The sequence below is a fragment of the Somniosus microcephalus genome, chromosome 1 (assembly GCF_052327205.1).
Source record: "Somniosus microcephalus isolate GS21.2 chromosome 1, FLI_Smic_1.0, whole genome shotgun sequence".
Taxonomy (NCBI): domain Eukaryota; kingdom Metazoa; phylum Chordata; class Chondrichthyes; order Squaliformes; family Somniosidae; genus Somniosus; species Somniosus microcephalus.
In genome coordinates, this window is record NC_140987.1 from 349668694 (window position 1) to 349682368 (window position 13675).

At 59.5% G+C, this 13675-nt stretch overlaps 1 protein-coding gene across 3 annotated transcripts in view; it reads left to right on the forward strand.

Moving 5' to 3' along the window:
- The window catches only part of brwd3 (bromodomain and WD repeat domain containing 3), a 140614-nt gene that overhangs the window by 43611 nt on the left and 83328 nt on the right, over positions 1–13675 (forward strand). For all 3 annotated transcript variants that reach the window (XM_085995363.1, XM_085995372.1, XM_085995382.1), the window contains exon 20: positions 298–391. In XM_085995363.1, coding sequence (XP_085851489.1) covers positions 298–391 — 94 coding nt within the window. The remainder of the gene's footprint in view (positions 1–297; positions 392–13675) is intronic.

A 13675-nucleotide genomic window follows, 5' to 3' on the forward strand; every position in this document is an offset into this window, starting at 1 on the left:
TCTGCTTGGCATCCTGGAGTTACTTGAATGGTGCATGGCGGACGTGTCCTATTGGATAGTTGTATTTTTTTTGTTTGACCTCGGGACAATCCAAGTAATGTAGCCACCTTTTTTATGTTTTGAAACCAGATTTGAACATAATGTTTATTAGCAAACAAATTCTGCTTTTATCAGGATTCAGTTTTATTTTCCTTGGCACATCACCCGCACAAGTTTAGGAGAGCATAGTAAAGATGTACATAAACGTTTTTAGGAAGAAATGAATGCCGTCCACTTATTAAAGTTGTCCGTTTTCAGGTTTCAAGAGGAACTGCGACTTGGTAAAGGCGATGGAGAAATTAACCTGTACACAACCGAAAGAAAACGTAAACCACTGCAAACAACACCGAAGGTAAGCAGAAGAAATGTGCTCATTGTGCAAAGTTCTGCCACCAGTGTTCAGTTTTATCAGTGCACTTACTTATTTCGGTAATTTTGTTTGCAGTGTCTTTGGACTTGACATTGAGCTGTAACTGTGAAACTTATTTTTGTAATGTAATCTTAAGTAACAAACAAACAACAGAATCAATATGAATTTTCAGTTGTGACTGTTTAAGGAGACCTGATGACTGTTGGCAGCATTTAAAAATTTAACATTCAAAATTTGTGAATTTATTAGAGCACCAAATTTCATTCCTTGCCACAAAGTGAGTGAATACTTTCCACACATTGGTAGGAGGAATAGATCTAAGTGAATATCTTTTCTGGAGAGCCAGCATAGGTACAATGGTTGGAATCACCTGTACGCTGTAAATTCTATGGCCTAGAAATTGGCCTGAGGCGCCCAAGCGGCGCAAAGTTCGCCTGGGCGCTGGAATTTGCGCCGCGACCGCCGCAAATTCAGTTGAAGTGCCTCTAGAGGGAGACGGGGCTCGAGGCGCTCCGCGTCCCTCTTAGGGCGCTGAAAGTGAATTTTGCAGCGCTACGTGCCGCAGCGCCACACGCTGCGGCACGGCACGCTGTGGTACTGCAGGCCTTCCTCCCACTGTTAAGGGGGAGGGGCCTGCAATAGCGCGAGCCCCGATCGCGAGTGCTGGCAAAAGAGCCCGGCACCAAGGAGAAGTGCCGGGCTCTCGGGGAAACAGCCGGCAATGCCGGGGGGGGGGGACCAGGAGGCCGGGGACGGAGGTGCTGGCAGGCGGCCGCCCCGCACCTCCACCTTAACTTGCGCCTCTGCCGGCGCAGCAAGGCCCCGTGAACCAGGCGCGGGTAGCGAACGGCGCTACAGCAGCGTTTGCTACCAAATATTGTGATCGGGGCGCGAATGGGGCGCTGTGCACACCGATGACGTCATCGGTGGCGGTGCAGCGCAAAAGGCTAACGTCGCCATTAGCGCCCCTGCTGAATATCGTGGGAGGCGCAGCCAGTGGCGCTACAGCCACTGCCTGCCTCTTCAGGCGCTAACAGGTGGCGCTACTCACCCACTTTTTCCCCCTATGATTTTTGACATTGAGAATGGTCTATTTTTACAGACTGGCAAAATATTTTGGATATGGTGGGCAAAAATCTAAAGTAGCTGATCAATGGGAGAGAGAAAGTGTTGGGTATTGATCCTCCATCTTGTATTTAAATTTAAAGCTTTTACACTTCTGGTGCTTTGTTTGTGGTGGTTAACTCTAGCATTCCACTTTTTACTGATCAAGCATATGTTTTATAAACTTGAAGAGTACTTGAGGTTCACATGCAAAAAATCAGGCCAACATTTTGGACTTGTGTAATAATATTCAGCACTGTTGGGTGTGAAATATTAGCCAGAATTTGCTGTCAAAATAACGGTGAGGCTGATGGAGCTTGTCGTTATATATGTGCAAATGGTACAGCAGCTTCAGGCGAAGGGCAGGTGCACGGTTAAATGCGGAAATCCAAAAGTTCTGTCCAAGATTTGCTACTCCCGTTAGCTGTGCGAAAACGGCATCTCGCCTAGCATTGAATGGCATGCAGTTGCTGTAGTTGACAGAAAGTTAAGTCTTGTCCATTTCAGTCCAAGTACCTGTTAAAGAAAGAAAGACTTGCATTTATATAACGCCTTTCACAACCACCAGACGTCTCAAAGCGCTTTACAGCCAATGAAGTACTTTTGGAGTGTAGTCAGTGTTTAATGATGCAATGAATGTTAATTACTGCCCATCAACCTCTGGCCACTGAAAATTAACTATTACAAGTGTGGAGTTTCATTCCTTCAGGTTTTAGTTGTTGGAGATTATAAAAATGTAACATTTTAAATTGAATTTTTTAAATTTTTCTTTCATTTCCTCTTTCTCTTAATCCAATATTTCTTTCCCCCTCTAGTTCTGTACTTGATTTGACATTGAATTCACCCACTCTAATTTACATTTCCTTCTCAGTCCTTGAACGTTAATTTTGCAGAACTTCAATCTGATTTGTTAAGGAGATACACAGTCACTTGCCCTGTTCACTCTGGTCCCAGATGCCCATTATCCCTCACTGCAACATTATCAGCTCGCACTTTCAGCAACTTGCCACGCAAAAAAATAAAAACCTAAGCGTGCAAGGGCAAGTCTAACTAACGGCGGATGCTGTTAGATGCCCCGCTACAGCAAATATGGCTCAATACTGAATTTCCTTCAGTCACATTTCATTACATCTGATAGAGAGGCTGCACTGTCTATTTTATATCTAGCTTTAATCTTTTTAACCTGCAGTGGAACACTGCTGAAATTGGGGGGAAAAAACAGGTAAAATTAACTTGGTTCAGTGAAACTATTTTTGGTGAAAAAGACGAATGTCTTTGGTCACTTCAGAATTAAATACAGTATTTGGTATTGGAATTGCTACCTGCTTCTCGTGAGAAGCTAAATAGTGAGCTTCCATTCTTCCTCATTTGTTCAATCTCTACATATGAAAGTGTCAAGTGTTATCCAAATGGTGGGAAAACACTCACTTTTGAAGAGTTTGACATCATACTGGAGATATTTTAAGTCATGTGATTTCCTCACACAGCATATAGAGTGCCTCTTTGTGGAAGTAGTTTTTCATTGTTGACAACAGTTCTTTCTGTTCTTGACGCAGCAAGAAAAAATGTAGCCACTTTTAATTTTTTTTCTCACTTGTTTGTGGTAAGAAAGTAAATGCACCATTATGTACAGCTTTTGTGACGTTTGAGTCTTAATATTGAGTTTCAGCATTTGGAAGTCATTACCGACTTTGAATATTGAGCACTTAGTTTTCATATTTTATGTTCATTGATAAAGCCTTGCACAGACTGCCCATCACATCAGTAAATACATCTCTATTTTGTTCAACATTAGTTTATGCTAGCTCCTGAATTAATCTGCATATCTTCACTCAGGGATTTTTCCAGTGGCAAAAACCCATGAAAAGTGCTTGCATTGTCTTCTGACATTGCAAAATTTCCAAAAAGAAGCACTTTGTTCTAAGTAAGCAGAAGGGCTTGTTGTGAATCAACAGAAAGGAGACCTTACAGGATATGTTGGCTTCAGTTGATGCTCAAAAAGCATGGGTGTTTAGTCTTGGGCTCTGGATCTTGGTGGGTGCCTGAGATGATCAGATTTTTAACTGTGATCAGATTTCTGAATTTTCTTATTTGTTGATGTAGCAGCACATTATTTCTGTTGCTGTATACAAATAAACAATTGCTTTCTGCAATGATACTGTTTCCCTTTTGGGTAGCTCATGCTTCCTTTTCAGAAGTTAGGACAAATGGTCCTCTGGAGTGAGTATTTTCAGGAGGGGTCTTTGGAAATGTGTCAATATTTGCAGAGGGTCTCCAGTACAGAAAAGTTTGAAAACCACTGGTATAGACACACTTTGGAGTTCAGCTCAAAGAATTTAACATCAGTTAAAGAATTCAGTACAATCCAAATTGAAAACCTCTGCCTAGTCATATTCGGCATGAGTTCAAGGATTGGGAAGGTATTGGGATCTTCCAGAATTTGATGTCTTCTGGATTTCCACATCTGATACTACAATGGAAGAGTCTGTATTGAAGCTCCCTGTTGGAGCTATGATTGGTACTTTATCAGTTTTTCATAGCTACCTTACTGACAAACCAAAGGCACAGATTTCTCTTCATCCTCAACCCACTCCCTCCCACCCTCACCTCAATGTGCACTCCAAACTCAGATCTTTCCCCTTTCTTGGAAGTAATGTATACTCAGTTGCTGGTCACATGAGCTGCTTCTGGCAGGATAAGTGCTATCTGTCAGAGCCAGTGTTGTCAAAGATGTTGATTCATTGGGCTGTTGCAGGTGGGCATTCTGACTCGAATAGCTACGGGGCTGTTTGAGACCTCAAGTGGGCAAGAACCCAGAGAGGAGCAGAACGAGAAGCCATGTATCTTAAATTCCAAGTCCTAGACTTTTGGATAACTACAGTATCTATCTATCTATCTACTTATTTCTATCTATCTTATCTTTTATAATATATATAAACGAGTCTATCTGTCTGTCCTGCTGTCTGTCTGTCCTTCTGTCTGTCCTCACGTGTGCGTTTGTCCGGCTATGCGCTCGAAAGTTATAGAGCGTACCTACGCGTGCGTTACGTCGAAAGAAAGCTTACTGTTCCGAAACGGTCGTAAGCGTATTTACGTTTCGGCCGGACAAAAATCGTGCCCGCGGTATCCGAAAAACGTTCAACATTCCGCTCATTAGCATCTCATTATCCGCTCATTAGCGATAGTGACCTCGGTCGACCAATCGTACGCCGGGTTCCTCGCGCGTGCGGCCGGGCCCTCCTACGGTCGAGTGACGGGACTATTGACCAATCCTACGCTTTGGTGACCTGACGGTCGACCAATCGGTGCGTGTGTGGGCGGGCCTTATCGTTCTGAACCGAGGTGAGTCGCCGCCATCTTGATTCCAAACTTTTCCTTTTTCCCGCTTTCTGCGTCTTTAAAAAAAACGTTGCTTTCGAAACACATCTTTTTTTAAAAAGTTAATTACTTTCTAAATCTTTTATCTAATCTCATTAATTTTCCTACCTTTCCCCGTTTTTCCAGGTACGCCTCGAAGCCTGGGCATCTATTGCCAGCCATGCTGGACCCTAGGCAATTGTTTTGTGGCAAGCTCCTCCCATCCCTCACCGCCCCCCCCCCCCCCCCCCCCGCTGGGCACGATTCCGAACCAGCGGCCAGCCATCTTGGTAAAGGCTGGCTGGGCTCACTGCAAGCTCCTGGCGGTTCATGCGGGCGGGGGGGGGGGGGTGCGGGTGCGGGTGCGAGGCTCCGGAGGGGAGGGGGAGCGGAGAGGGTTACCCCGGCAACCGGGTTCGCCAGCCGCAATCGGCCGCTGAGGCCCAGGCCCGGCGATCGGGAGGCGGAGAGGGGAGGAGGGTTACCAAGGCAACCGGAGCTCGGGAGGGGAGGGGGAGTGGAGAGGGTTACCCCAGCAACCGGGCTCGCCAGCTGCAATCGACCGCTCAGGCCCAGGGCTGGAGATCGGGAGGTGGGTTACCAAGGCAACAGGGCCCGGCCAGCTGCAATCGGCCGTCTCAGGCCCCTCCCTCCCCCTCTTTTTCTTGCCCCCCCCCCCGGTCGCTGTCTCTCTTAACCCCCGGTCGCACTCTCTCTTCTCCCCCGGCCGCTCTCTCTCCCCCCCCCCCCCCCCCCGGTCGCGCGTGCGCTCTCGCTCTCCCCCCCCCCCCCCCCCCCCCCCCCGGTCGCGCGCGCGCTCTCGCTCCCCGCCCAGTCGCGCGCGCGCTCTCGCTCCCCCCCTGCCGGTCGCGCTCTCGCCACCGCCCCCCCCCCCCCGCCGGTCGCGCTCTCGCTTCCCCCCCGGTTGCTCCCTCTCTTTCCCCCCCCCCCCCCCCAAGTCGCTCCCTCTCTTTCCCCCCCCAAGTCGCTCCCTGTCTTCTCCCCCCCCCCCCCCCCCCCAAGTCGCTCCCTCTCTTCCCCCCCCAAGTCGCTCCCTCTCTTCACCCCCCCCCCCCTCAAGTCGCTCCCTCTCTTTTCCCCCCCCCCCAAGTCGCTCCCTCTCTTCCCCCCGCCCCCCAGTCGCTCCCTCTCTTCTCCCCCCCCCAAGTCGCTCCCTCTCTTCCCCCCGCAAGTCGCTCCCTCTCTTCCCCCCCCCCAAGTCGCTCCCTCTCTTCCCCCCCCCCCCCAAGTCGCTCCCTCTCTTCCCCCCCCCCCCCCAAGTCGCTCCCTCTCTTCCCCCCCCCCAAGTCGCTCCCTCTCTTCCCCCCCCCCAAGTCGCTCCCTCTCTTCCCCCCCCAAAGTCGCTCCCTCTCTTCCCCCCCCCCCAAGTCGCTCGCTCTCTTCCCCCCCCCCCAAGTCGCTCGCTCTCTTCCCCCCCCCCCAAGTCGCTCGCTCTCTTCCCCCCCCCCAAGTCGCTCGCTCTCTTCCCCCCCCCCCAAGTCGCTCGCTCTCTTCCCCCCCCAAGTCGCTCGCTCTCTTCCCCCCCCCCCCCCCAAGTCGCTCCCTCTCTTCCCCCCCCCCCCAAGTCGCTCCCTCTCTTCCCCCCCCCAAGTCGCTCCCTCTCTTCCCCCCCCAAAGTCGCTCCCTCTCTTCCCCCACCCCCAAGTCGCTCGCTCTCTTCCCCCCCCCCCCCAAGTCGCTTGCTCTCTTCCCCCCCCCCCAAGTCGCTCGCTCTCTTCCCCCCCCCCCCCCCAAGTCGCTCGCTCTCTTCCCCCCCCCCCCAAGTCGCTCGCTCTCTTCCCCCCCCCCAAGTCGCTCGCTCTCTTCCCCCCCCCCCCCCCACAAGTCGCTGGCTCTCTTTCCCCCCCCCCCCCAAGTCGCTCGCTCTCTTTCCCCCCCAAGTCGCTCGCTCTCTTTCCCCCCCCAAGTCGCTCGCTCTCTTTCCCCCCCCAAGTCGCTCGCTCTCTTTCCCCCCCAAGTCGCTCCCTCTCTTTCCCCCCCCCAAGTCGCTCCCTCTCTTCCCCCCCCCCAAGTCGCTCCCTCTCTTCCCCCCCCCCAAGTCGCTCGCTCTCTTCCCCCCCCCCCCAAGTCGCTCGCTCTCTTCCCCCCCAAGTCGCTCGCTCTCTTTCCCCCCCCAAGTCGCTCCCTCTCTTCCCCCCCCCCCCAAGTCGCTCCCTCTCTTCCCCCCCCAAGTCGCTCCCTCTCTTCCCCCCCCAAGTCGCTCCCTCTCTTCCCCCCCAAGTCGCTCCCTCTCTTCCCCCCCAAGTCGCTCCCTCTCTTCCCCCCCCAAGTCGCTCCCTCTCTTCCCCCCCCCCCCAAGTCGCTCCCTCTCTTCCCCCCCCAAGTCGCTCCCTCTCTTCCCCCCCCAAGTCGCTCCCGCTCTTCCCCCCCCCCCCCCAAGTCGCTCCCTCTCTTCCCCCCCAAGTCGCTCCCTCTCTTCCCCCCCAAGTCGCTCCCTCTCTCTTCCCCCCCCAAGTCGCTCCCTCTCTTCCCCCCCCCCCCCCCAGTCGCTCCCTCTCTCCCCCCCCCCCCCCAAGTCGCTCCTCTCTGTTCCCCCCGCCCCCCCAAGTCGCTCCCTCTCTTCCCCCCCCCCCAAGTCGCTCCCTCTCTTCCCCCCCCCCCCCAAGTCGCTCGCTCTCTTCCCCCCCCCCAAGTCGCTCGCTCTCTTCCCCCCCCAAGTCGCTCGCTCTCTTCCCCCCCCAAGTCGCTCGCTCTCTTCCCCCCCCAAGTCGCTCGCTCTGTTCCCCCCCAAGTCGCTCGCTCTCTTCCCCCCCAAGTCGCTCGCTCTCTTCCCCCCCAAGTCGCTCGCTCTCTTCCCCCCCAAGTCGCTCGCTCTCTTCCCCCCCAAGTCGCTCGCTCTCTTCCCCCCCAAGTCGCTCGCTCTCTTCCCCCCCAAGTCGCTCGCTCTCTTCCCCCCCAAGTCGCTCGCTCTCTTCCCCCCCAAGTCGCTCGCTCTCTTCCCCCCCCAAGTCGCTCGCTCTCTTCCCCCCCAAGTCGCTCGCTCTCTTCCCCCCCAAGTCGCTCGCTCTCTTCCCCCCCAAGTCGCTCGCTCTCTTCCCCCCCAAGTCGCTCGCTCTCTTCCCCCCCAAGTCGCTCGCTCTCTTCCCCCCCAAGTCGCTCGCTCTCTTCCCCCCCAAGTCGCTCGCTCTCTTCCCCCCCAAGTCGCTCGCTCTCTTCCCCCCCAAGTCGCTCGCTCTCTTCCCCCCCAAGTCGCTCGCTCTCTTCCCCCCCAAGTCGCTCGCTCTCTTCCCCCCCAAGTCGCTCGCTCTCTTCCCCCCCAAGTCGCTCGCTCTCTTCCCCCCCAAGTCGCTCGCTCTCTTCCCCCCCAAGTCGCTCGCTCTCTTCCCCCCCAAGTCGCTCGCTCTCTTCCCCCCCAAGTCGCTCGCTCTCTTCCCCCCCAAGTCGCTCGCTCTCTTCCCCCCCAAGTCGCTCGCTCTCTTCCCCCCCAAGTCGCTCGCTCTCTTCCCCCCCCAAGTCGCTCGCTCTCTTCCCCCCCAAGTCGCTCGCTCTCTTCCCCCCCCAAGTCGCTCGCTCTCTTCCCCCCCCAAGTCGCTCGCTCTCTTCCCCCCCCAAGTCGCTCGCTCTCTTCCCCCCCAAGTCGCTCGCTCTCTTCCCCCCCAAGTCGCTCGCTCTCTTCCCCCCCCAAGTCGCTCGCTCTCTTCCCCCCCAAGTCGCTCGCTCTCTTCCCCCCCAAGTCGCTCGCTCTCTTCCCCCCCAAGTCGCTCGCTCTCTTCCCCCCCAAGTCGCTCGCTCTCTTCCCCCCCAAGTCGCTCGCTCTCTTCCCCCCCAAGTCGCTCGCTCTCTTCCCCCCCAAGTCGCTCGCTCTCTTCCCCCCCCAAGTCGCTCGCTCTCTTCCCCCCCCAAGTCGCTCGCTCTCTTCCCCCCCAAGTCGCTCGCTCTCTTCCCCCCCCCCCAAGTCGCTCGCTCTCTTCCCCCCCCCCCCAAGTCGCTCGCTCTCTTCCCCCCCCCCCCAAGTCGCTCGCTCTCTTCCCCCCCCCCCCAAGTCGCTCGCTCTCTTCCCCCCCCCCAAGTCGCTCGCTCTCTTCCCCCCCCCAAGTCGCTCGCTCTCTTCCCCCCCCCCCCCAAGTCGCTCGCTCTCTTCCCCCCCCCAAGTCGCTCGCTCTCTTTCCCCCCCCCCCCAAGTCGCTCCCTCTCTTCCCCCCCCCCCCCCCCAAGTCGCTCCCTCTCTTCCCCCAAGTCGCTCCCTCTCTTTCTCCCCCCCCCCCCCCAAGTCACTCCCTCTCTTCCCCCCCCCCCCCCCCCCCCCCCCCCCCCCCGGCCAAGTCGCTCCCTCTCTTCCCCCCCCCAAGTCGCTCCCTCTCTCCCCCCGCCCCTCCCAAGTCGCTCCCTCTCTTCCCCCCCCCCCCCCCTCCCAAGTCGCTCCCTCTCTTCCCCCCCCCCCCCAAGTCGCTCCCTCTCTTCCGCCCCCCCCCACAAGTCGCTCCCTCTCTTTCCCCCCCCAAGTCGCTCCCTCTTCCCCCCCCAAGTCGCTCCCTCTCTTTCCCCCCCCAAGTCGCTCCCTCTCTTCCCCCCCCCCCCAAGTCGCTCCCTCTCTTTCCCCCCCCCCCCAAGTCGCTCCCTCTCTTCCCCCCGCAAGTCGCTCCCTCTCTTCCCCCCCCCCCCCCAAGTCGCTCCCTCTCTTCCCCCCGCAAGTCGCTCCCTCTCTTCCCCCCCCCCCCCCCCAAGTCGCTCCCTCTCTTCCCCCCCCCCCCAAGTCGCTCCCTCTCTTCCCCCCCCCCCCAAGTCGCTCCCTCTCTTCCCCCCCCAAGTCGCTCCCTCTCTTTCCCCAAGTCGCTCCCTCTCTTCCCCCCCCCACCCAAGTCGCTCCCTCTCTTCTCCCCCCCCCCCAAGTCGCTCCCTCTCTTCCCCTCCCCCCAGTCGCGCTCCCTCTCTTCCCCTCCCCCCAGTCGCGCTCCCTCTCTTTCCCCCCCCCCCCCAGTCGCGCGCTCTCCCAACAACATGCCCTCGAAAAAGCCTCGGCACCGCCGGGCACTCCAGCTAGTATATATATAAAACTCTGTCTGTCTGTCTATACAATCAAAAGTTATAGTGTACCTACACACATGTTATATCAAAAGAAAGCTTATCATTCGGGGAGTCTAATAGGCGTATTTACTTTTTGGTTAGACAAAAATTGTTCAGACAGTATACAAAAAAGGTTAAAAAAACTGCAACATTCCGCTCATTAGCGTTGAATGACGCGATGGTTGACCAATCGTACAGGGGTTTAACCTGATGGTTGACCAATCGGTGTGTCACGGGGGGCGTTTCATTGCGTGTGGGGGCGGGCCTAATCCTGCTGAGGTGAGTGGCCGCCATCTTGATTCCTAACGATTCATTTCTTTTTCCCACTTTCTGCAGCAAAAAAAAAGTTGCTTTAAGACACAATTAAATTGTTTTAAAAAAAAAGTTAATTAATTTGTAAATATTTTCTCTAACCTCGTTAATTTTCCTACCCTTCACCCTTTTTTTTCCCCTCTTGACTCGCTACCTCCGCCGGGCGCCGCAACCTTCCAGGGTTACCCCGCCTGCAGGCCTCGAAGCCTCGGCCTCTCCTCCCCAGCCACGCCCGAGCTAGGCACCTCCCGCCCCGCTCAACCAGCGGCCCGCGATCGCCGCCATCTTTGTAAAGGCTGGCGGGGGCGGGCCAGAGCCGAGCCCCCCCCCGCCCCTTCCCACGCCACTTCCCCCCCCCCCCCCCGCCACTTCCCCCCCCCCCCCCCCGCCACTTCCCCCCCCCCCCCCGCCACTTCCCCCCCCCCCGCCACTTCCCCCCCCCCCCCGCCACTTCCCCCCCCCCGCCACTTCCCCCCCCCCCGCCACTTCCCCCCCCCCCCCCCCGCCACTTCCCCCCCCCCCCGCCACTTCCCCCCCCCCCGCCACTTCCCCCCCCCCGCCACTTCCCCCCCCCCGCCACTTCCCCCCCCCCCGCCACTTCCCCCCCCCCCCCGCCACTTCCCCCCCCCCCCCGCCACTTCCCCCCCCCCGCCACTTCCCCCCCCGCCACTTCCCCCCCCCGCCACTTCCCCCCCCCCCCGCCACTTCCCCCCCCCCGCCACTTCCCCCCCCCCGCCACTTCCCCCCCCGCCACTTCCCCCCCCCCCCGCCACTTCCCCCCCCCCCCCGCCACTTCCCCCCCCCCCGCCACTTCCCCCCCCCGCCACCTTCCCCCCCCCACCCGCCACTTCCCCCCCCCCCGCCACTTCCCCCCCCCGCCACTTCCCCCCCCGCCACTTCCCCCCCCCCCGCCACTTCCCCCCCCCCCCGCCACTTCCCCCCCCCCCCGCCACTTCCCCCCCCCCCGCCACTTCCCCCCCCCGCCACTTCCCCCCCCCGCCACTTCCCCCCCCCGCCACTTCCCCCCCCCGCCACTTCCCCCCCCCGCCACTTCCCCCCCCCGCCACTTCCCCCCCCCGCCACTTCCCCCCCCCCCGCCACTTCCCCCCCCCCCGCCACTTCCCCCCCCCCGCCACTTCCCCCCCCCCGCCACTTCCCCCCCCCCCCGCCACTTCCCCCCCCCCCCGCCACTTCCCCCCCCCCCCCCGCCACTTCCCCCCCCCCCCGCCACTTCCCCCCCCCCCCCCCGCCACTTCCCCCCCCCCCGCCACTTCCCCCCCCCCCCGCCACTTCCCCCCCCCGCCACTTCCCCCCCCCCCCCGCCACTTCCCCCCCCCCCGCCACTTCCCCCCCCCCGCCACTTCCCCCCCCCCCCCCGCCACTTCCCCCCCCCCCCGCCACTTCCCCCCCCCCCCCGCCACTTCCCCCCCCCCCCGCCACTTCCCCCCCCCCCCCGCCACTTTCCCCCCCCCCCCCCGCCACTTTTCCCCCCCCGCCACTTTTCCCCCCCGCCACTTCCCCCTTCCCCCCCACCCCTGTTCTCCGTCTCTCCTTCCCTCTCTGTCTCTCTCTCTCTTCCAACAACAACATGCCCTCAAAAAACCCTCGGCACCGCCGGGCACTCCAGCAAGTATATATATCTATCTATATATATAAATCGGTCGACCTGTCTGTCCTTCTGTCTGTCTGTCTGTCATCACGTGTGCATCTGTCTGGTATGCGCTCGAAAGTTATAGAGCGTAACTACACGTGCGTTACGTCGAAAGAAAGCTTACCTTGCATATTTACGTTTCGGCCGGGCAAAAATCGCGCCCACGGTATCCGAAAAACCTTCAACATTCCGCTCATTAGCATCTCATTATCCGCTCATTAGCGACAGAGTGACCTCGAGGTCTTATCGTTCTGAACCGAGGTGAGTAGCCGCCATCTTGCTTCCATTCTTTTTCCTGCTTTCTGTGTCTTTCTTTTCAAATATACATTTCCAGCAAAATAAAATTGAATTTATTAAATTGTTTTAAAAAAAACTTCATTCATTTGTAAATATTTCTCTAACCTGAAGATTCTTTTTCCTACCTTTCCCCGTTTTTGTTAGGCCTGAAAGCTTGGGTGTTTCTTGCCCAGCCAGGGCCCGACCTAGGTAATTCTCCCACGGCTTCTGCTAAGCTCCTCACCCCGCACCCCCCCCCACCCCCCCCCTCCTCTCCCCCCCCCTCCTCTCCCCCCCCCCTCCTCTCCCCCCCCCTCCTCTCCCCCCCCCCTCCTCTCCCCCCCCCTCCTCTCTCCCCCCCCTCCTCTCTCCCCCCCCTCCTCTCTCCCCCCCCCTCCTCTCTCCCCCCCTCTCTCTCCCCCCCCTCCTCTCTCCCCCCCCTCCTCTCCCCCCCCCTCCTCTCCCCCCCCCCCTCCTCTCCCCCCCCCTCCTCTCCCCCCCCCTCCTCTCCCCCCCCCCCCTCCTCTCCCCCCCTCCTCTCCCCCCCCTCCTCTCCCCCCCCTCCTCTCCCCCCCCTCCTCTCCCCCCCCTCCTCTCCCCCCCCTCCTCTCCCCCCCCTCCTCTCCCCCCCTCCTCTCCCCCCCTCCTCTCCCCCCCGTCCTCTCCCCCCCGTCCTCTCCCCCCCGTCCTCTCCCCCCCGTCCTCTCCCCCCCCTCCTCTCCCCCCCTCTCCTCTCCCCCCTCCTCTCCCCCCTCCTCTCCCCCCCCTCCTCTCCCCCCCCTCCTCTCCCCCCCCTCCTCTCCCCCCCCTCCTCTCCCCCCTCCCCTCCTCTCCCCCCGTCCTCTCCCCCCCGTCCTCCCCCCCCTCCTCCCCCCCCGTCCCTCCTCTCCCCCCCCCCTCCTCCCCCCCCCTCCTCTCCTCCCCCCCCGGTCGCTCTCTCTTTCCCCCCCCCGGTCGCTCTCTCTTTCCCCCCCCCCGGTCGCTCTCTCTTTCCCCCCCCCGGTCGCTCTCTCTTTCCCCCCCCCGGTCGCTCTCTTCTTTCCCCCCCCCGGTCGCTCTCTCTTTCCCCCCCCACCGGTCGCTCTCTCTTTCTCCCCCCCCGGTCGCTCTCTCTTTCCCCCCCCCGGTCGCTCTCTCTTTCCCCCCCCGGTCGCTCTCTCTTTCCCCCCCCCGGTCGCTCTCTCTTTTCCCCCCCCCGGTCGCTCTCTCTTTTCCCCCCCCCGGTCGCTCTCTCTTTCCCCCCCCCGGTCGCTCTCTCTTTCCCCCCCCCGGTCGCTCTCTCTTTCCCCCCCCCCGGTCGCTCTCTCTTTCCCCCCCCCCGGTCGCTCTCTCTTTCCCCCCCCCGGTCGCTCTCTCTTTCCCCCCCCCGGTCGCTCTCTCTTTCCCCCCCCCGGTCGCTCTCTCTTTCCCCCCCCCCGGTCGCTCTCTCTTTCCCCCCCCCCGGTCGCTCTCTCTTTCCCCCCCCCCGGTCGCTCTCTCTTTCCCCCCCCCCGGTCGCTCTCTCTTTCCCCCCCCCCGGTCGCTCTCTCTTTCCCCCCCCC